The sequence below is a fragment of the Monodelphis domestica genome, chromosome X (assembly GCF_027887165.1).
Source record: "Monodelphis domestica isolate mMonDom1 chromosome X, mMonDom1.pri, whole genome shotgun sequence".
NCBI lineage: Eukaryota > Metazoa > Chordata > Mammalia > Didelphimorphia > Didelphidae > Monodelphis > Monodelphis domestica.
In genome coordinates, this window is record NC_077235.1 from 48,363,750 (window position 1) to 48,386,088 (window position 22,339).

Sequence of the window (22,339 nt, forward strand, 5' to 3'; positions counted from 1 at the left end):
CTCTTCTGGAAAGAGTAAAAGGGCATTTAAAGTAAGGAAGAATTTCTGGTAGCTGAGCCTGGCTTTGGGCCTGATCTGGCTGTTGTCTGAGGGTCAGCTTCACTGAGTTCAGACAGGTTCCTCACCATGCTGACAACATGGGATGGAGTTTTCTACCACAACCACTGTGGACACCTAGCTCCTTGGTGAGAGAGGAGTTATGATCGGAGCTGGTGGAGGCAGTACCCACACTAATCTTTGAAGTACTGAATTAAGAGACTGAATTAGCCTGTAATTATTTTGCCCCACCAAGAAAAATAACTGAGTCACTGGGCAACATTTATCTAATTACTAAAGCTTATTTAATATGAGGAATGGTAAAGTATTTTCTATAATAATATACTTCCACTCCTTGGGATCACTTTTTTAAAAATGGGAGACAGGGAAATGGGTATTAAAATGCATTAGGAAACATGCTCTCAGACCCGAGTAAGTATATCAGGATTGAGAATATGACTGAGTAACAAAAACTATAATTTGGAGAGTTCTTATGGAAACCTTTTGTTCTTTTCTTTTTGGTTTCTATTGGTTTTTTATTTTGAGGAGGGGAGTGGGGGCACATTTTTGTGCTTTAAGAATTCTGCCTCTTTGCAAAACAAACAAACAAACAAAACAAAACAAAAAAGAAAAAGGCATAGAGACATGTGGTATTAGGCTTTTGTCAGTGAGGTTACATCCCTGCCCCCATTCCTCCATCTGACTATAAGCCATTTGTAAATGAGAAGGTTCTTTGTGGGAGGGGAAAGGTTGGGGACAGTTGGGTTCCTTTTCTCAGTTGTGGCCATCAGCACCCTGCTGAAGAGAAGAGGTGCCACAGCCAAATGCCTTCAGCCCTGTGTGGCAAATCCTGTTCTTTTTTGGCAAGTTAGTCCGTTTTCTTTCCCTAGGTATTATGCAGAAAATCAAGTTTTCAGAGGGTCTTAAAGGCCATTTAATTCAAACCCCTTGTTTTATAGTGAAGGAAACTGAGACCAGTGGATGCAGAATGATTTGCCCAAAATCTCATTTATGATTTGAGATTTAGAGCTGAGGAGACATTAGAGGCCATCTAGTTCAATCCCTCCATTTAACCCATGAGGAAACTGAGACACAGAGAGGTCAAGTGACTTGTGCCAAGTCAATCAACAAATGTATTTTTAAAGTGCCTACTCCTTGCCAGGCACTAGGGATAGGGTAGAATGAATGAAACAATCTCCAGGAGCTTCTATTCTAATGTACATGGATGAGGTGGGACTTGGACCCAGTTCTTGATTCCAGTCTGTTTCCCTAACCACTATACAAGATAGCTAGCCTTCTAATTCCTTAGAATGGGTAATGAAAGAGAGTGAAATTCTGGCCATCTTCTATTATCTTTTGAGTAAACAGCTTGTGTTTGGTGTCTAGAATTCCATGGTTGGAAGCGAAATTTTTATTTGAATTAATACTGAGACAGACTAGATGAATTTAGTTTCTGCAAGACTTTCAAGATGCCCATTTATGTATTGTTTCAACCCACAGCTTGGAGCTTTTAGGTAAAAGTATTAACAAATACGGTAGCCTAGGGAGAATTGCTGCCTTCCGGCACATCTTAGAAATCATTAAAGGTTGGAACATGAAGAGTCGACTATTAAGGAAAATGTCAAAAAGATGAAAATTGTTTTTGCAGGCAGTAGGGGTTAAAGGGTAGCAATTCAGAAAGCATTTAAGCTGGAACTATAAACCAAATTATATTTAAAAGCTACCAAAAGTACATCTCCTTTCTTTTTCCATGTCTATAATTTAAGTTTTTTGATGCCCTTTTGGCTTTATATCACATTAACTTCTGATTACATCTTTCTCCTACTCTTGGAGCCATCCTGAAGGTATGTTTTAAGGGAAAATGATTGTGCTTAAAATTGTGGTTTTAAAATGTCACTTGTAATAATGGAGGATGCTGTATATCTGTATATCTGAAAAGTAGTCAACTAGCATGACTTCAGTCATATTAAGGGATGAACTAACAGAGAGGCTTTGTGGCCCAGTAGAAAGAGCACTGGGTCTGGAGTTTCAGGACCTGATGGGTTGCCGTTCTTAGTCTTCCTTTTATGTGTGACCTTGGACAAGTCTCCTCACCTCCCTGAGACTAAGTTTTCCCCTATAGAAAATGAAGGTGTTGGGACTAGATGGCCTCTGAGGTCCCCTTCCAGTCCTACTTCTCTGCTTCTCTGAATCACTTGGAGGTTTTTTGCTCATGTTTTACTGAGTGAGTCTGTGCCTTGTGAATTTACAAAGGAAGTTTTTAGGTTGGTTTTTTTTTTTAGTTGCTGCAATTAAAAAAATAACAACCTTATTTAATTTTTTTCTCATGTAGGTTTGGGGAAGTTGATGGGGTTTTTAGTAATCCTTGTTGAAGTGATGGCTTAATAATTAATTTTTTTTCTTAAAGAAAATCTATTCTTATTAAGAATGTGAGTCACTAAATGTTCTTCAGTTATTTTTTTTTTTTAAATATATTTTATTTGATCATTTCCAAGCATTATTCGTTAAAGACATAGATCATTTTCTTTTCCTCCCCCCCACCCCCCATAGCCGACGCGTAAGTCCACTGGGCATTAGATGTTTTCTTGATTTGAACCCATTGCTTTGTTGATAGTATTTGCATTAGAGTGTTCATTTAAAGTCTATCCTCTGTCATGTCCCCTCAACCTCTGTATTCAGGCAGTTGCTTTTTCTCGGTGTTTCCACTCCCATAGTTTATCCTTTGCTTATGAATGGTGTTTTTTTTCTCCTGGATCCCTGAAAGTTGTTCAGGGACATTACACCGCCCCTAATGGAGAAGTCCATTACGTTCGATTATACCACAGTGTATTAGTCTCTGTGTACAATGTTCTCCTGGTTCTGCTCCTCTCGCTCTGCATCACTTCCTGGAGGTTGTTCCAGTCTCCATGGAACTTCTCCACTTTATTATTCCTTTGAGAACAATAGTATTCCATCACCAACATATACCACAGTTTGTTCAGCCATTCCCCAATTGATGGGCATCCCCTCGTTTTCCAGTTTTGGGCCACCACAAAGAGCGCAGCTATGAATATTTTTGTACAAGTCTTTGTGTCCATTATCTCTTTGGGGTACAGACCCAGCAGTGCTATGGCTGGGTCAAAGGGTAGATATTCTTTTGTCGCCCTTTGGGCATAGTTCCAAATTGCCCTCCAAAATGGTTGGATCAGTTCACAACTCCACCAGCAATGAATTAATGTCCCTACTTTGCCACATCCCCTCCAGCATTCATTACTTTCCTTTGCTGTTATGTTAGCCAATCTGCTAGGTGTGAGGTGATACCTCAGAGTTGTTTTGATTTGCATCTCTCTGATTATAAGAGATGTAGAACACTTCTTCATGTGCTTGTTAATAGTTTTGATTTCTTTATCTGAGAACTGCCTATCCATTTCCCTTGCCCATTTATCAATTGGAGAATGGCTTGATTTTTTGTACAATTGATTTAGCTCATTATAAATATGAGTAATTAAACCTTTGTCAGAGGTTTCTATGAAGATTTTTTCCCAATTTGTTGTTTCCCTTCTGATTTTAGTTATATTGGTTTTGTTTGTACAAAAGCTTTTTAGTTTGATGTAGTCAAAATTATTTATTTTACATTTTGTGATTCTTTCTATATCTTGCTTGGTTTTAAAGCCTTTCCCCTCCCAAAGGTCTGACATGTATACTATTCTGTGTTTACCCAATTTACTTATGGTTTCCTTCTTTGTGTTTAAGTCACTCACCCATTTTGAATTTATCTTGGTGTAGGGTGTGAGGTGTTGATCTATTCCTAGTCTCTCCCACACTGTCTTCCAATTTTCCCAGCAGTTTTTATCGAATAGTGGATTTTTGTCCCAAAAGCTGGGATCTTTGGGTTTATCGTATACTGTCTTGCTGAGGTCGTTTTCCCCCAGTCTATTCCACTGATCTTCCTTTCTGTTTCTTAGCCAGTACCAAATTGTTTTGATGACTGCTGCTTTGTAATATAGTTTTAGGTCAGGGACTGCAAGGCCCCCATCATATGTGTTTTTTTTCATTAATTCCCTGGATATCCTTGATCTTTTGTTCTTCCAAATGAACTTTGTTATGGTTTTTTCTAAATCAGTGAAGAAGTATTTTGGTAGTTCAATGGGTATGGCACTAAATAGATAAATAAGTTTGGGTAGGATGGTCATTTTTATTATATTGGCTCGTCCTATCCATGAGCAGTTAATGTTTTTCCAATTGTTCAAGTCTAGTTTTAGTTGTGTGGCGAGTGTTTTGTAGTTGTGTTCATATAGTTCCTGTGTTTGTCTTGGGAGATAGATTCCTAGGTATTTTATTTTGTCTAAGGTGATTTTGAATGGGATTTCTCTTTCTAGTTCTTGCTGCTGAGCTGTGTTGGAGATATATAGAAAAGCTGATGATTTATGTGGGTTTATTTTGTATCCTGCAACTTTGCTAAAGTTGTTGATTATTTCAATTAGCTTTTTGGTTGAATCTCTAGGATTCTTTAAGTAGACCATCATGTCATCCGCAAAGAGTGATAACTTGGTCTCCTCCTTGCCTATTCTGATACCTTCAATTTCTTTATCTTCTCTAATTGCTACTGCTAGTGTTTCTAGTACAATGTCAAATAGTAGAGGTGATAATGGGCATCCTTGTTTCACTCCTGATCTTATTGGGAATGCATCTAGTTTATCCCCATTGCAGATGATATTAGCTGTTGGTTTTAGATATATACTGTTTATTATTTTTAGGAATGACCCTTCTATTCCTATGCTTTCTAGTGTTTTTAATAGGAAAGGGTGTTGTATTTTATCAAAGGCTTTTTCTGCATCTATTGAGATAATCATGTGGTTCTTGCTAGTTTGCTTGTTGATGTGGTCAATTATGTGGATGGTTTTCCTAATGTTGAACCAGCCCTGCATCCCTGGTATGAATCCTACTTGATCATGGTGAATGATCCTTCTGATCACTTGCTGGAGTCTTTTTGCTAGTATCCTATTTAAAATTTTTGCATCTATATTCATTAGGGAGATTGGTCTATAGTTTTCTTTCTCTGTTTTTGACCTGCCTGGTTTTGGAATCAGTACCATGTTTGTGTCGTAAAAGGAGTTTGGTAGAACTCCCTCTTTGCTTATTATGTCAAATAGTTTGTATAGTATTGGGGTCAACTGTTCTCTGAATGTTTGATAGAATTCACAGGTGAATCCATCAGGCCCTGGGGATTTTTTCTTAGGAAGTTCTTTGATGGCTTGATGGATTTCAATTTCTGATATGGGATTATTTAAGAATTCTATTTCCTCTTCTGTTAGTCTAGGCAGTTTGTATTTTTGTATATATTCATCCATTTCTCCTAAATTGGTGTATTTATTGCCATATAATTGGGCAAAGTAATTTCTAATGATTGCCTTAATTTCCTCCTCATTGGAGGTGCTGTCCCCCTTTTCATCTTTAATGCTGTGAATTTGCTTTTCTTCCTTCCTTTTTTTAATTAGATTGACCAGTACTTTGTCTATTTTGTTTGTTTTTTCAAAGTACCAGCTTCTTGTCTTATTTATTAAATCAATAGTTCTATCACTTTCGATTTTATTAATTTCTCCCTTAATTTTTAGGATTTCTAATTTGGTTTTCTGCTGGGGGTTTTTAATTTGATCGCTTTCGAGTTTTTTCAATTGCATTTCCAATTGATTGATCTCTGCTCTCCCTTGTTTGTTAATATGAGCTTTCAGGGATATGAATTTGCCTCTGATTACCGCTTTGGCTGCATCCCAAAAGGTTTGAAAGGATGTTTCGCCATTGTCATTTTCCTTGATGAAATTATTAATTGTTTCTATGATTTCTTCTTTAGCTAAACGGTTTTGGAGTATCATATTGTTTAATTTCCAATTGGTTTTAGATTTGGTTTTCCATGTACCATTACTAATCATTATTTTTATTGCCTTGTGATCTGAGAAGGCTGCATTCATTATTTCTGCTTTTTTGCATTTGTGTGCTATGTTTCTGTGACCTAATGTATGGTCAATTTTTGTGAATGTGCCATGTGGTGCTGAGAAGAAGGTGTATTCCTTTTTATCCCTATTTATTTTTCTCCATATGTCTATTAATTCTAATTTTTCTAAGATTTCATTCACTTCTTTTACCTCTTTCTTATTTATTTTTTGATTTGATTTATCTAAATTTGATAATGGTTGGTTTAAGTCTCCCACTAGTATGGTTTTATTGTCTATTTCTTCCTTCAATTCTCCTAGTTTCTCCATTAGAAATTTGGGTGCTATATTATTTGGTGCATACATGTTGATTAATGATATTTCCTCATTGTCTAGAGTCCCTTTTAACAAAATATAATTACCTTCCCTATCCCTTTTGATCAGGTCTATTTTTGCATTGGCTTTATCAGATATCATGATTACCACTCCTGCCTTCTTTCTATCAGTTGAGGCCCAGAAGGTCTTACTCCATCCTTTAATTCTGACCTTGTGGGTGTCAACCCGCCTCATGTGTGTTTCTTGAAGACAACATATGGTAGGGTTTTGGATTCTAATCCATTCTGCTATTCGCCTACGTTTTATGGGTGAGTTCATCCCATTCACGTTCAAAGTTATGATTGTCATTTGTGGACTCCCTGGCATTTTGATTGCCTTCCCTAATTCTAACCTTTTCTTCTTCGGCTCTACCTTTTAGTCCAGTGATTTACTTTGAATCAGTCCCCCTTGTCCCCTCCCTTGATGTTTCCCTTTTTAGTCCCTCCCTTTTTGTTCCCTCCCCCTCCCCCCTCTCTTTCCCTCCCTTTTTGTTCTCCCTCTCCCCCTCCCCCCCTTGGTTTTCCCTTCTCCTTACCCTTGTTGGGTAAGATAGAATTCAAGATCCCAATGGATCTGGATGTTTTTCCCTCTCAGAGTTGATTTCCCTGAGATTGAGGTTTAAGTAAACCCCCCCCCTCTCTTCCTCTCCTTCTTATAGGAGTTTTCTTCCCCTCCCCTTCCCCTGTGAATCTTTGTGTGAGAACCATTATTCTATTTGGTCTTTCTTTACCCCCTATTTATACATTACATTTTCCCCACATATTAGTATACATAGGTTGATATAAATGTAGTCCTTATAGAAGAGAATTTGAGTAAAAGAAGATAACATTTTTCCCCTTTCCTTAATATTTACCTTTTCAGGTATTCCTTGCTCTTTGATTTTCGGTATCAAACTTTCCACAGAGCTCTGGTCTTTTCTTTGCAAAAAGTTGGAAGTCTTCTATTTTGTTGAATGCCCATACTTTCCCTTGGAAGTATATAGTCAGTTTTGCTGGGTAGCTGATTCTTGGTTGGAGACCCAGCTCTCTGGCCTTTCTGAAGATCATGTTCCATGCCTTACGATCATTCAGAGTAGAACTTGCAAGGTCTTGGGTGACCCTGATTGGCATTCCTTTATATCTAAATTGTCTTTTTCTGGCTTCCTGTAGGATTTTTTCTTTTGTTTGATAGCTTTGGAATTTGGCAATTACATTCCTGGGAGTTGTCTTTTGGGGGTTTAGTGTAGAAGGTGTTCTGTGAGCTCTGTCAGTGGCTGTATTGCCCCCTTGTTCTAGAATCTCTGGGCAATTTTCTTTGATTATATCTTGTATCACCATGTCCAGTTTGGTGTTTATTTCTGGCTTATCTGGGAGTCCAATTATTCTTAAATTATCCCTTCTCCCCCTATTTTCCAGATCTATCACCTTGTCGGTGAGATATTTTATGTTCTCTTCTAATTTCTTGGTATTTTGGCTTTGCTTTATTGATTCTTGCTCTTTTACACGATCATTGTCTTCCAGCTGCCTGATTCTGGCCTTTAAAGCCTGGTTTTCTTTTACAGTTTGGTCAAACTGGTTTTGTAGATGCGTGAATTTCTTTTGCATTATTTCCAACTTTTCCTCCCAGAAGGCTTCCATCTTTTTGGTCATTTCTGATTCAAATTCTTCATAGGTTTGTGGAGAGTTTCCATTTCCTTTGGAAGGTTTTGGAGCATTTTCTTTTATATTATCTTCTGTCTGCTCTGTATTTTGTATTTTGGCTCCATAGAATGTGTCCAAAGTCGCCCCTTTCTTCTTATTTTTCTTGGTATTTTGGGGCTTCTGTGGTTCTGTGGAGTTTGCCATTTCTGAATGTGGAGGATTAGTTTTTCTTGTCTCTTTCTGGTGTTCAGGGGCTTTAGTCCTGGGCAGATAGTTCTATGAGCTTTCCCTGGGTTAAACTGAGTATGCCTCACTGGAACTGGAATGGAAGGGTCGGACCACGAGGCCACACTCTCCCCCTGGCTCGATTTCCGGAAGTTGCCTTCAGAATCGCTGGCCGTGAGGCTGTTTCGTCGGCCTGCGGGGGGATGGGCTGCCGCTTCCCCAAGCTCCGAGAGCACAGACTTTCACTGAGACTTGGATAGCAGGATCCAGCCCGTGAGGCTGTCTTGCCCGCCCTGAGGGTTGCTGTTGTTTTGACCAGCTCTCTGCAGCGGAGGCCCCAGGCAGTAACTTTCACCCGGACCAACGGGCTCTCTGCAGCGGAAGCCCCAGGCAGTAACTTTCACCCGGACTGGGACTTGGGTAGAAGACCCTGAGGGTTGTTGTTCCTCAGACCCTGCTCTCTGAGCCCCGCGCGGCTGCCGCTTCCGGGAGCCTTGGACTCTGCGCTCCTACCCCTGAGGTCCGAGTGATCTCGGGTTCTGGCTTTTAAGGGGAGCCGTACCTTTTGAACCGGGTCCAGGTCCAGGAGGAGGGTTCCCAGGGTCTGTGCTGTTGATCGTTTTGAATTTCGGCGCCTTAGGAGCTTCTAGTTTGAGATCGGTCGGAAGGGTTTTCCGGAGATCTGAACTTCAGCTTTCTCTAAGCCGCCATCTTAACCGGAAGTCCTGTTCTTCAGTTATTGTCGTTGACAGTTGAGCTCAGCTTCTCTTGATAACATTTGTGTTTTATTGCTTTAGCTAAATTGGTTATCACTAAAGTTTAGATTTGTTTTCTATGATCTGGCTTTGGTGAGGTTGATTTAAAGTGAGCATGATGCCTCCAGGAATGAACAGCCTTATTTTGTAAAAGAAGACAAAGGTCATTTGCTTTAATGAAAGAGACGAGAGTGGAAAATCTATATAGTGGAGGATGTTACTGTCACATTTTGTAAAATGTATGAGAGTGTATATGTAATGCAGTAGGGTAAATGCCTGATAATTCATTTCAGGAAGATCTCATTTGCCAGTTATAGGTTAGGGGATAATTTTGTTTTAAATTACAAAGTAGGCTATAATAGAACAAAATAATCGGTAGGATGATTTGGGTTTTAAATATTTTTTCCCTCTTAAACAACTTTAACCTTGTCTCTCCCATGGTCTATGCAGGCTTATGTTCTCCCTTTCTACCTGAAGCCATCAAGGAAATAATTGAAAACTTTTCTTTTGGCATTTTCTTGCTTGCCCGTTGCCACCCTCTGAGTGGGTAGAATGGCAAAAGCTCTACAGAGTTGGACATAATGAAAGGGTGGATTCCAAAAGGATAGCTCCAAAGGATAGTGGTGGGGAATGGGCTGTTGGGGCTAGGAACCAAGTGGAGCTGGTGACTAATCCCGTGGATGTCACAAGACTCAGAAAGTAGTAGAATGAAGAGTGTTTCCTTGGACTCTCTGAGGGATAGTGGCCCAGATAAGGCACATAGGGTGCCTGCCTTATGGCATGGGGCAGATAGGGAAGTCTAGTGAAAGATAAGGCAAAGACATTAGTGGGTGCATAACCTCATGGCTGACAAGTATTCTTTAAAAGACCACAGGTCAACTCTGTCTTAAATTATATTTTAAAAAATTTAAGCTTCAAGAAACATGTTTTCCTTTTTACAGAAAACAGGAATGTCTCATCAGGACCTAGTTTATTAACTGTTTTCCTGGGAATAGTGTGCATTGCAGCTCTGATGCTACCCACCTTGGGAGAAGTGGAATCTCTAGTGCCTCTCTACTTCCATTTAAGTGTGAATCAGAAATTAGTAGCTGCTTATGTTTTAGGTAAGTATCTTTTCCTAAGTTAAATTTGGAGATAAGCTTACACAGATCACTTTTGTGGTCTGGACTTATTTTATTTTATTTTTTAAAGCCTTGGAACTTCCAGATAAAGTGTGTCCTGAAAGGTTTAACTTTCTTTTAGCTTCTATGAGTGCTTTCTGCTTTTATTTAGCCTTATTAGATAGCTAAGGTGCCATTATAAATCTTATGTATTTGTACAATTCACTGCTTTTCTTTATAATCATTCTCTTAGTAGACCTGTACAAAATATGCCTGAAGGCTTGCACATTGTACTGGACTCTCCCCTTCACTTTATTTCTTCCGTTTTCATCAAATGAGATGAAAACTACATGCCTTCTTGCAGTTTCCTATCGATTTGTTAACCAATTCATTTTTATGATTTCTAGAATTAAATTGGTTTGGAGGCAGCTGGGTGGCTCAGTGGATTGAGATCCATGCCTAGAGATGGGAGGTTCTGGGTTCAGATCTGGCTTTAGACACTTCCTAGCTTGGTCACCATGGGCAAGTCACTATTGTTCCCCATTGCCTAGACCTTGCCACTCTTCTGTTTCAAACCAACATACAGTATTGATTCTAAGATGGAAGGGTAAGGGTTTAAAACAAGTTAAATTAGCTTTAATTAACCAATTAATTAAAACTTAGATAATTTTTTCTGGTGATATTTTTAGCATGTATCTCATTTCCTAAAAGTCAGCTAATCTGAACTATCCCAACTTGAGAAAATGCCAAACCAAAATGGTGCTACCCTTTTACTTGCTGTATTCTGTGGTGATTGATAAGAGTGTGAACCTATGCCCTGTGCCATGAAGGCTTGATTCCCACTCATTCTAGTACTGTGTGGCCAGGTCTGTACTGTTAATGGAGAAAGATTGTGCAGTTAGTTGGCACAGGATACTCTCGATGCCCAGTTTAGACAGTTCTGGCAAAAAGTCAAGTCTCTTACCTCGAACACAACACATATATTGGGAAGAGTTGGGCCAACAGTGATCACTTGGGATGATCCCTTTACCTTGAAAAAGGAATCAGGTAAAAACCCAAAGTCTTTTTCATGTGAATTGTTGGCAAGCCAGCTCTTTATTCTGTACTTAAGCAACTGATTTTATGATTTTACTTTTTAATCTAAAGTACGGGACTTTTTATTTATATCTAGTAAACAGTATCTTTTCATAATTTGGGTCCATCATCTGCGTCCCTTCTGGTTTTGTCACCACCAGGTTTGATGAGTTTGCCTTCTACTTTATCGTTCACCTTTTAGATAAAATGTTTTAGCTAAAAAAAGTCAAGCATTAAAAGATAGACCCCGCCCCCCCCCCCCCCCCCAGCAGCATCCATTGCAGGTTTTCCTCTAGAGCAGGAGTTCTTAGTCCGGGGATAGATTCCAAGGGGTCTGAGAACTTGGATGGGAAAAAATTGTTATTTTCACTAACTTTTCACTGAAATTTAGCATTTCCTCCAATTATGAATGTAGTCTGAGAAGGGAAGAGTTCATAGGTTTTGTGAGAAGTGGGCCAGAGAAGCCTATGACCAAGAAAAGGTGAAGAAGCCCTGCTTGAAGTTCACAGTGAGTCCTAATTTAATACTCTGGGTTGAGTTGTCTGGCTGATGAAGAATAATTCTCCTAACTGCTGCCATCCAGCCTGGACCTTAAATAATGAAGATAATGATGGTAAAGCTAAGTACTTTCCCAGATTCATGAGATAATTCGAGCTCTCTACTTGGTTTTCAGCTGTGTAGACCTAACCTTTTGGTCTCACAGACTACAAGAAGGGAGGTTATATTTTGGTCTGATTTCATGCAAAATTTGTAGAATAGCTTAAAAGTGCTTTTATATACATTTTCTCATGTAGACAGTCTACAAGGATGGAAAATTCAAGTTGACACTTGAGAAACAGAGGCTTAGAGACATTGAGTGGCACTTCCTGATTCCCAACTCAGAACCCTTTCCACTAAGATACCATCATCATTAGGTAAATAAATGGTAAATGCACATGATGACTCCATTCTTAGGCTGACTCATCACTAGCCCCTCCTTCCCACTTCTAATAAAGAGTTTAATTGGAAGGCAGTTGAGAGTTGGTAAAAGAATCTTTAGCATCAGCAATAGGCTTAAGTACTTCAAAGTTTTGTGATTTTTGCCAGCTCCTCCCTCCACTGACACCCATCACACCCTGCTATGACTTAGTAAATGGGCTTTGAGAGTTGCTGGTACAGAGAAGCAACCAGGATGCTTGAAGGGGCATGGGAAGCCCTATCATAGGAAGAATGGTTGAAGGAACTGGGCAGGTTTAGCCTCAAGAGAAAACTCAAGGGGGGAGTGGGGTACGAGGAACAGACATAATACCTGGCTTAAGGTATCTGAAGAGCTATCAAATGGAAGAGGGAATTAGCCTTGTTCTGCTTGGCTCCAGAAGGCAGAACTAAGAACAACAGGTAGAGAGAGGCAAATCTAGGCTTCACTTGAGGGAAAACTTCCTACATGAGTAGGATGGGCTACCAACTTCCAGAGGTGGCTTCTCCCTTTTCGGAGGTCTTCTTCAAGCAGAAGCTTTACATTATGCTTGTCTGCTGGGAATGTTATAGTGTGCATTCTGACCCTTTGATTCCTGACCTCCTCTAACCATGTACTTGAATACAGTTCTTAGACCACCACATTGTTTCCCTTGCAAGTTCCTTCTTGTCCTTTGTTCCGTCAAACATGGGGGTCTCCTAAGGTTCTCCCCTCTTCTGTCTTTACATTTGCTCCTTTGATCATCTCATTGGCTTGTTATTGCCAATCTGCCAGTCATTCCTAAATGGATATCTCTACTCTTTGCCCTATGCCTAGGGTTCCAGTTTCAAATACCTCCCAGATATTTCTACCTTTCTAAAATGGAACTACTCATCATCTTCCCTCGAAACCTGCCCTTCTCACCATTTTCACTATGTTGATGCCAATTGATATATATCCCTGTGTTTGGGATGCCCCTTTCCAACTTCACTTACTAAAGCCCAATTCAAATACCATGTCTTCTAAGAAGCCTCCTCTGATGGGTGTCTTCTCCTGCAGTACTTCTTTTTCAATTTGCTAATTCATTTTGGTGTTGTGGGTAGAGAGCTGGCTTTGGAGTCTAGTTATGTCTCTAACACACATACTAGCTGGGTGGCTGTGGGCAAGTCTCCTAATCATAGGCAACTCTATGAGACTAGTTTACAGAGTAGTTGCTGTCCTGTATTGGCAGAGGAAATTTCCATCCCCAGATTTCTCCATACCAATGAAATCCCTGGGGTTGGATGCACTGCCCTCCCCTCCCTTCCAGTGCAGTTACTAGATCACAGAGTCCTAGAGGGCACAGACTTGGTTTTATCAAACATTATATTTCTTCCAAGGTCTGGCACCGTGCTTTGTATATAGTAGGCATTTAATAAATGTCTGTTGATTGGTTATAACAATAAGAAACAGAAAAATTCTAACCTTATCTAAAAATCTCTAATCTCTAGAATAGATTTTCCTTTGGATCTTTTGTTCTATGAACAAAGAAAAACTGAAGGTGAACCTAATCCCTTTATTGGGTTTGAGACTTCAGGGCCTTCCCACACTAACTAGAAAGCTTTCCCTCAGCCTCTAGAGCTGTTAAGAATAGTAGAGGCATGTTTGGAAGAGACTCCTAGAATCCTAACTCCAGAGCTGCAAAGAGACTTCAAAAGTCATATAGGGTCCTCCTCTTACAAATGGGCAAACTCCCACCCAGGAAGTCCAGGAAAAGACTTGCCCCAGGTCCCACAGGTAGGAAGCAGCAGAGCAAGTTGGTGAATCCAAATGCTCTGGTCCTAGAGCCAGGGCCCTTGGCTTCACTTCCATTCCTGGGTCTCTATGAACCCAAAAGTTCATTAAAAAAAACAAACAACCTTTTTTACCGAATGATATCTAAGATGCTTAGTCATCAAGTTTACCAGCACAGGCTGTAATCAGACAGCCATTCTGTGTAGGTTACCAGGACCCAAATATTTGCAGATAACAGCATCAAGAAGGCCCATGTGGGGGAAGCTGGGGTGTGGCTCAGTGGCTTGAAAGCCAGGCCCAGACAGGAGGTCCTGAGTTCACATCTGGCCTCAGCCACTTCCTAGCTGGGTGACCCTGGGCAAGTCACTTACCCCCATTGCCTAGCCCTTACCACTCTTCTGCCTTAGAACCAATAAGTTGTATTGAGTCTAAGATGGAAGGTGAGGGTTTAAAGAAAAAAAAAGGCCCATGCATGTCTGAAGTCTTTCTACCTGGATGAGAAGAGCCTGAAGAAGATATTCCAGGAGCACCCTGAGTAAGGGTGCATGGATGAGGGTCCTCTGTGACCTTGCTTCAGTCGTGAAGGCATTTTGAATCTCTCCCATTTTACTGCTGACTCCTTCTCAGACGGCCCTCAAAACTGCTCAGTTCTCCCCAGTATCAGTAAGCGCTTAACAGGCCCTTATTATGTGCCAGGCACCATGTTCAGCTCTAAGAAGACAGAAAGGGAAAAGAGTCCCTGGCCTCACATTGTAATGGCATTTTCCCATTGAATCTGGTTTGGCATTTCTGTCCTTCCTTTCCCATCTTACATTTTACTGTCTCCAATGTGGTCTGTGATTCAGCTGCACTGGCTCTGCTCATTATAGACCACCCTTCAAGTCTTAGAGCCCCCAGCTTCCTGCAGGACTCAATACAAGTGGGCAGAAATGCCAACCAGAGGCTAATTCTGGAAGACAGCAAGAAGACCCCAGGCTTACTGTAGGAGAGGGCAACACAGTCAGATCTGTGCATTGGGAAAATCACCAGATTCAATGGGTAAAGTCTTGGAAGAGGAAGACCAGTTAGCAGGCCACTGTGGTGCAACCTCTTTTTACTGGGCCCCTTCCTCAAGCCCTTTGTCTGTCCTGTCTCTTCATGTCATTGTGCTTGAAAGCAATCCATGCTCACCCCCTCCTTCATCCTCACTGGCTGGCTTGCTTGCTTACTCCTCCACCCCTGGCATTTGGGTGACATTCTTCCCCACTATTTTTCTGAAACAGCCCTTTCCAAGGTCAAGCTGGCCAGCTCAGTTGTCTTGGTGGCCAAGAGTTGTGAGCTTGGGACTGGGGAATTCAAATCCTGCCTGAGACATTGCCTGGCTGCAAGACTCTGGGCCTTGGTTTCCTCATTTGTCAAACAGGAAATGATAATAATAGCACCTACCTCACAGAGTTGTTATGAGGAGGTGTTTGAGACCATTTGATGTAAACTCACTTCATTCATCATCGAGCCTTTCTGCTCCAAAATGCCTCTGTACCCCTACCTTCCTCAGTGTCTCAGAATAGCTTTGTCTTGACCTACCTTGGTTCCTTCTTGATTATAGGACAGTTTTCTCCCTTTCAGAGAGTAAATATTCTCTTTGGCCTTTTGGTTTCTTCCCTAGGGCCCCTTCTGGGACACTGGCTTTCAGTCATTCTCTTGGTACAGCCCATTTTCAAAACATTCTTCTTTTAAAAAACAAACAAAGCAGAAGCTTCAGTTTGGTTTTCCCTCATCCTGCCCCTTTTCTCCTTCCTTTTGTCTGTTAATCTTCAGGAAAGAAGTCACATTCCGAGCCCCCCTTTCCCTGGCTAAAGGAGCTCTCTGGGCCTGCTCCTGAGGTCCCATTTACCATCCAGAATGGCCTTTCTGATGTCTTTCACTTTGACCTCTCTGCACAGTTCTAGAATTTTTAGCAGAATCTCCCCCACTCCTCCCACTTTGGCATTTGTGACACTGAGAATTGGACTGCCCTTCTCCTTCTCTGGTGGTGCCTTCTTAGTCTCAATGACCTTACTTTCTGTTCCTACTTCCCAACACTATGTGACTGTATACATGCTCTTCCAATCCTGACTGAAGTTGTCACCTCTGACTGTGGCTCCCAAATTTATATCTGCATTCCAACTAGACATCCTGCCATCACCCCAAATTCAAGACGTATTTAAAACCAGACTCCTTGGTACCAAATCAGCTTCCCTTCTAGCTAATTGGCGGAATGGACAATGTGGGACTTCTCATCTTCAAAAAGACCCAAGTTTGAATCCTCAGATACTTCTAGCTGTGTGATCCTGTGCAAATCATTTAACCTTTCTGTCTCAGTTTTCCCATCTGTAACCTGGGGATAATAATAGCATCTCACAGAGCTATTGTAAGGATTAAATGAGTTAACATATGTAAAGCTCTTTGCAAACCTGAAAGTGCTATATAAATGTTTGCTCTTTTATTATTAACCCCCTTCCTCACCTTTTTGCAGTACTATTTATTTCCTCACTCTGAGCCCTTGAACCATCTATCTTTGACTCTTCCTTTCTTTCCCCCTGTACCCTTTTAGTCATCAAGTCCTACTGATTTCTTCCTTCACACTGTCTTTTTAGTCTCTTCTTTTCCATTAATGCCTCCCCCATACCAATTCAGACCTTTATCACTTCATAGTACAATGGAAAGAGAATTTGCTTTGGAGTCAGAAGATCTGAGTTCAAATCACACCTCTAAGTCTACCCATGACCTTGAATAAGTCACTTTACCTCCATGGACCTCAGTTTCCTCATTTGGAAAATAAGAAAGTTCTACCACATGGCCTTCTGGAGTTACTTTCATGATGACCCTATGGCTGGAAAATTGCCATACTCTCTTCACTAGGCTCCCAGCCTGCCTCCTTTCTGCCAGCTCATATGGTATTTTGAGATTAATTGGCTTACTGTACTATTTTGCATGTTATCATTTCCCAGGTAGAAACCTTCAGAAACTCCCTATTGCCCATAAAGTACAAGTTTCTCAAGCTGGCTTTCTCCAGTCTGGTTCATCTACCCCTTCACCTTTCAAGTCCCAACACTCCCTTACCCAGATCTGTTGCTATAGCCAAACTAGGCTCCTTCCGCTCCTTCCCCCCCACCCCCCCCCCCCAAGGATGGTCACATTGGTGTCCACATGGGGCCACTTGTCTAGAATGTTCTGCTTCCTGCATAGCAAAGGGCCTGCAGAGGTCTTATTTCTGCTTTAACACTTTCCCAGACTGTGCCTTCTAGGAATGCTCACCATGAATACTCAGCCAATACTCACATGCATTGTTTCCATACACACCCCAGGATCCCAAATAGATTGTAAGCTTCTTGAGGCCAAGGACTACCCTAGAGTCTCTGAATAGCCCAAGTCTTAGCATTCCATACTGCTAGAACTGACACTGATAATGGGTTTCTGTCTGTTACTGCTTTCTTTTTTTCCCTTATTATCCTTTTTAAACCCTCACCTTCCATCTTAGAATCAGTACTGTGTTTGGTTCCAAGGCAGAAGAGTGGTAAGGGCTAGGCCTTGGGGGTTAAGGGACTTGCCCAGGGTCTCACAGCTGGGAAGTGTCTGAGGACAGATTGGAACCCAAGCCTGGCTCTCAATCCACTGTGCCACCCAGCTGCCCGCTATATTTTCTTTACCAATTATGTGCAACAGCAAATTGCCACATAAGTTTTCTGAAGTTACATGATCCCAATTGTCTCCCTCCCCCGTCTCAGAGCTGGCAAGCAATTCAATTTGGGTTATACATGTATTATCATTGGCTGGCACCACTTTCGTAAGGCCTGTCCACTGTTAGAGCAGGTGTGCCAGTATAGAGGAGGAAATGGGTTTGTCAGTGAGATTACTGTGTCCAGACATTCCTTGGTTTGGTTAATTCATTCTCTTGATGGTATCACACACTGCTGTGGTTCAAGCCAGTCCTCATCTGGTGGCTGGCCTCCATTCTGGTAATGAGCTTGACTGGCTGGGTCCTCTCTCTGGCAATGGTACCTGTGCCCGAAGCTCCTTGGCCACCTTGGCACAGGGCCACAGTGTGTCCAGAGCCCCGAGGAAGGAGACTCTGGAGCAGGGCCTTAGAGGAACATTTCATGATGCAATTAAGCCCACCCTGTGGCTGCCCTTTGTTTCCAATTGAATTTCTTTGTGTAACACAAATGTGATTTCAGCTAAATTCAATGGACTTTGACTTCTTAGTTGAGTGCCTCTTCCTGTGTGAATCATTCTCTCTTTGAATGGGGCGTTTGAGTGAAATGCCATTTCCCTAAGATGGTTTCTTCAATTTTGTCTTTCAGGCCTTATCACAATGGTTATACTTAGAATATGAGCAAGGATGAAAAATGGCTTTGGAACAACTTGACCTCCCCTCATTGTGACTGTGGACTGCCTTTCATTTTCATCTGACTCATAATGTGTGACAGAAAAACTATCGGTGATTCAACATACTTGCAAAAGTGTAAAAAAACTATACATATACATGCATACATACATATATATATCTGTATAAATTGATGTCTAACTTGTTTTATTTATTTATTTTTTATTTTTTTAAGCCCTTACTTTCTGTCTTAGAATCAGTACTGTGTATTAGTTCCTAGGCAGAAGAACAGTAAGGGCTGGGCAACAGAGGTTAAGTGACTAGGTTAGGGTCACCCAGCTAGGAAGTGCCTGAGGCCATATCTGAACCCAGGACCTTCCTCCTCTAGGCCTGGCTGAGCCACCCAGCTGGCCCCTAACCCGTTTTAGAAGGAAACCACACATGTTACTGAGACCTATGATGGTTTTGTTGAATGACTGTAGTGAGATGTTTTGAAGAAACTGGCTTTTTCTATCAATACCTTGTTATACAGAAGACTTTTAGTAAAGCCATCTTGGTTATTTGGTTCTCTTTCTCTAATCCACTCGGATTGTTATGGCCCTGTTTGCCCTCAGGGCTAGAGGCCTACCAGGCTAAGCTGATGGTTGTGGAAACAGCACTTGTTCATACCTCTGCCCTCTTAGCATTTCTCAAGGTGGAGCTGAAGTTAAGATGATGTGTAAAATATAAGAGTCCCGGGCAATCCCAGATGCCCTAGGGACTTATTGACTACCCAAACCATGGGTTTCTCCCAGTGAGCTGGCTGTAGCTAACCCCCTGGATGGCACACTTGAAAGCCACCAAGGCTGAAAAAGCAGTCAGCCATCATGGGCTGTCACAGAGGTTTCTCTCTTTGGCCTAATGGGTACAATAATTGGAGGCCAGGTATGAGCTCAGCCTCTAGACCCACTGGCTTCTCTCTCTGTCTCTGTCCCTCTCCAATGCTTTGTGTTCATAAGCAGAATATTGAATTGTTTTGCTAGCCCCTTGTCCTGAAGTGGCAAACCTGAAGGCTTAGCAGAGGCTCTGCTGCTTGTTTTGGTTTGGGGATTCATTACTTGCCCTCAGCACAGACGTGGGAACTGTTCCATTTTGGTCAGGTATTTCTTTCACCAGCCGAGGCTGGATTTGAAGCACACACGCACGTACATTTGGTGGCGGTCTTCTATTCTTGAAAAAGCTGTCTTTTTACAGACCATGAGCATGCCTTGCCACAGTAATATGTTCATTGACTGTGTGGGCATAAACTTAAATACATACCTGATGGTGATTTTTGTAAGAAATGGAACTTGACTTCTAAAAAGCTTTTGTGTATAATCTTTCATAGGCCCACTTGGGGGTCCAGTTTCTAGGATATATTGTTTGTGTCCACAGCACCGATTGTGTCATGTCCAGGGGGGAAAAAAAGCACATGAATGTAATGGTGTTGTGGCTGAAGGGCTTGCCCTTTAGTCAGGGAGATCAGAATTCGAATGTAGCCTCTTCCACATCCTAGCTGTGTGTCCCTGGGCAAGTCACTTAACCTCTCTGAGCCTCAATTTCCTCATCTGTAAAGTGGGGATAATAATCACACCTACCTCACAGGGTTGTTGTGAGGATCAAATGCGAAAATGGATGTAAAGCATTCGCAAAGCGCTCTGTAACTGTCAGTTATGATTTTCTGCTCTGACCTTTGTATTGAATCTGAAAATGATTCTTGATTTCTCTGCCCATCTCAAGTCATCACTCAAATGTGGGTGAAAAGGCATATGGAGGAGAGAAATGATTTAAAGACGAAAATAAACCATATCGGAGTTTTACAATTAATTAAACCATTTGGTTTTTGTGGCCCTTTTCATTCTGAGCGGCTCTGAGTTTTAGGTACCATGTGTGAAACAGCTATTGCTGAATTAAATGTGGGAAATGGGAACAGTAAAGTATGGAGATAAGTTAGAACCACCTTGAATATCTTCACTTAGAACAATGAGTTCATAAGCACATAGAATTTCTAGTTGAGAGGGACCTTGGAAATCAGTCACTTTCCAGAAGAAGAAACAGGCCTGGAAGAGGAAAAGTAATCTGACCAGCGTTCTGGACATTAACAAGTAGCAGGGCCCAGATCTGAAGCCACATCTTCTTTAAATCTAGTGGGAAGCAGGCCCTACGTGCTAAACCAAAGTCAAAGAGGTGGTTCCTGCCGTCATCATCTTTGTGGAAACGCAAGGCAAAGAGCCAACAAACGTTTATTGATACCAAGTCAGATTTGTTCCACTACTGCTAATGTCAATAGATAAGGAAATACAAGAGAATTTGATAAAACACTGGTACCTGGAGAATTAGGAAAAGCTTTCCTCAGGAGCTGTCTTGAAGGATTCTGAGAGGTGAAGGGGAAGTGGAATCCAGGTAGGGGGGAACAACTGGAGGAAGAAGATGGCACACCAAGGTCAACGGAACATCAAGTAGGCCACTTGGGCCGAAATGTAGAATGTGTGAAGGAGAGTCATGTAAAATAAGCTTGGAAAGGAAGGCAGACTGCAGCCAAATTGGAAGGGCTTTAAAAGCCAAGCTGAGGTAATGGATCCAAGGAAGGTTTTTGAGCAGGGGAATGCCAAGGCAAGTGCCAGGCACTGCGTAAATGCTAGGGATACAAGGCAAGGCAAACACATGGCCCCTGCCTTCAAGAGGCTCACATTTGAAAGGGGGTTGGTTGGTTGTTGTCAGAGGACCAAAAATGGCATCATTGGTGAGGTCTTTTGACTCACACATAAATTTGATTCAAGTGAGGTAGAGTTGCACAAAGTTGTCAAAGTTCAAGACAAAAGTCAGAATGACTGGTGAGGGCCCAGGTGGTGGCAGATGACCTTGGCATCTTCAATGTCAAGCTCTAAGAATGCCATGGCCCCTGCTTCAGCTGTTTTCAAGGCTGCTGGAACAAACTGTTCTCATTCACTCCTTTTGCTGGGGGAAGTCTTCACATGCCTAGGATAGGTAACCCACTTACTCACCCTGGGTTTGAAGCCTGTCAGTTACCTTCAATCTGGTTTAGCCTGCCTGATGAGATGGTCTATGGAGGTGTGGCTACTGCCCATGCCACAGCTTCACAGGTGAGAGCTGGGTGACATGTGGACACCAAAGGAGGAAAGCAGCCTGGTAAAGGGCTCTTCAAGCTCTCACACAAGAAGTACCAGTCTTCCCTGAACACCCATACACCCCAAAGGGCAGCTAGAAGGTGCAGTGGAAAGAATGCAGGGCCTTGAATCAGAAAAACCTGAGTTCAAATTCTGCCTCAGATACTAGCCATATGACCCTGGGCAAGTCACTTCACCCTATTTGTCTCAGTTTCCTTATCTGTAAAATGAGTTGGAAAAGGAAATTGTGAATGAGTCCACTATCATTGCCAAGATGGGGTCATAAAAGCTTAGATAGGCCTGAACAACCACACAAAAAGCAAAAAAGCACAAACAATAGCATGTGCTTAAAGAAAAAAAGGGGGGTGGTGGTGGACCAACATGTAAAAGACTAGGTACATATAAAATGTGAGCAGTATAAATCAATCAATCAGCATTGATTAAGCACTTACTGTGTGCCAGATGCTGTGTGCTAAGCTCTGGGGATACAAGAAGAGGCAAAAGATAGCCCCTGCCCTCAAGGAATTCATAATCCCATGGGGGAGACAAAATTCAAATAAATATATACAAAGCAACTATACATGGGATAAAGAGCAGATAATTACAAGAGAGAAAGTACTGGAATGAAGAGAGTTTAGAGAAGATTTCCCTAAAACCATGATGGAGAACCTATGGCACTCATGCCATAGATGGCACACAGACACTTCTGTGGGCATATGCACCATCATCAGCCACAGTTAGTTACTTGAAAGGTAGAGAGACTCCACAGAGCTGCTCCCCTCCCCCTCTCCACATGCACCTCTTTTCATCACTCACCCGTCTGCCCAACAGTCCAATGGAAGGGCTTACTCCCTCCTCTGAGCAGAACAGCCAGGCCACTCCCCTCCCTTTTTCCTTCCCCTGTCTGGGGTGGCATCTGGTCTCTAAAAGGTTCCCCATCCCTGCTCTAGAAGGTGGGATTTTAGAGGGAAGGCACTAGCACTGTGAGGAACCAAGAAAGTCCTCATGAAGAAGGTAGGATGGCTATGAACTGAGTCTTGAAAGGGGA

At 41.8% G+C, this 22,339-nt stretch overlaps 1 protein-coding gene across 6 annotated transcripts in view; it reads left to right on the forward strand.

The window, feature by feature from the left end:
- MOSPD1 (motile sperm domain containing 1) overlaps positions 1 to 19,995 on the forward strand; it is a 41,037-nt gene extending 21,042 nt beyond the window's left edge. For all 6 annotated transcript variants that reach the window (XM_007507223.3, XM_001375462.4, XM_056809376.1 and 3 more), the window contains 2 exons: positions 9,861 to 10,022; positions 18,123 to 19,995. In XM_007507223.3, the coding sequence (XP_007507285.1) occupies positions 9,861 to 10,022; positions 18,123 to 18,154 (194 nt within the window). In that variant the 3' untranslated portion in view covers positions 18,155 to 19,995. The remainder of the gene's footprint in view (positions 1 to 9,860; positions 10,023 to 18,122) is intronic.
- Positions 19,996 to 22,339: the final 2,344 nt, after the last annotated feature.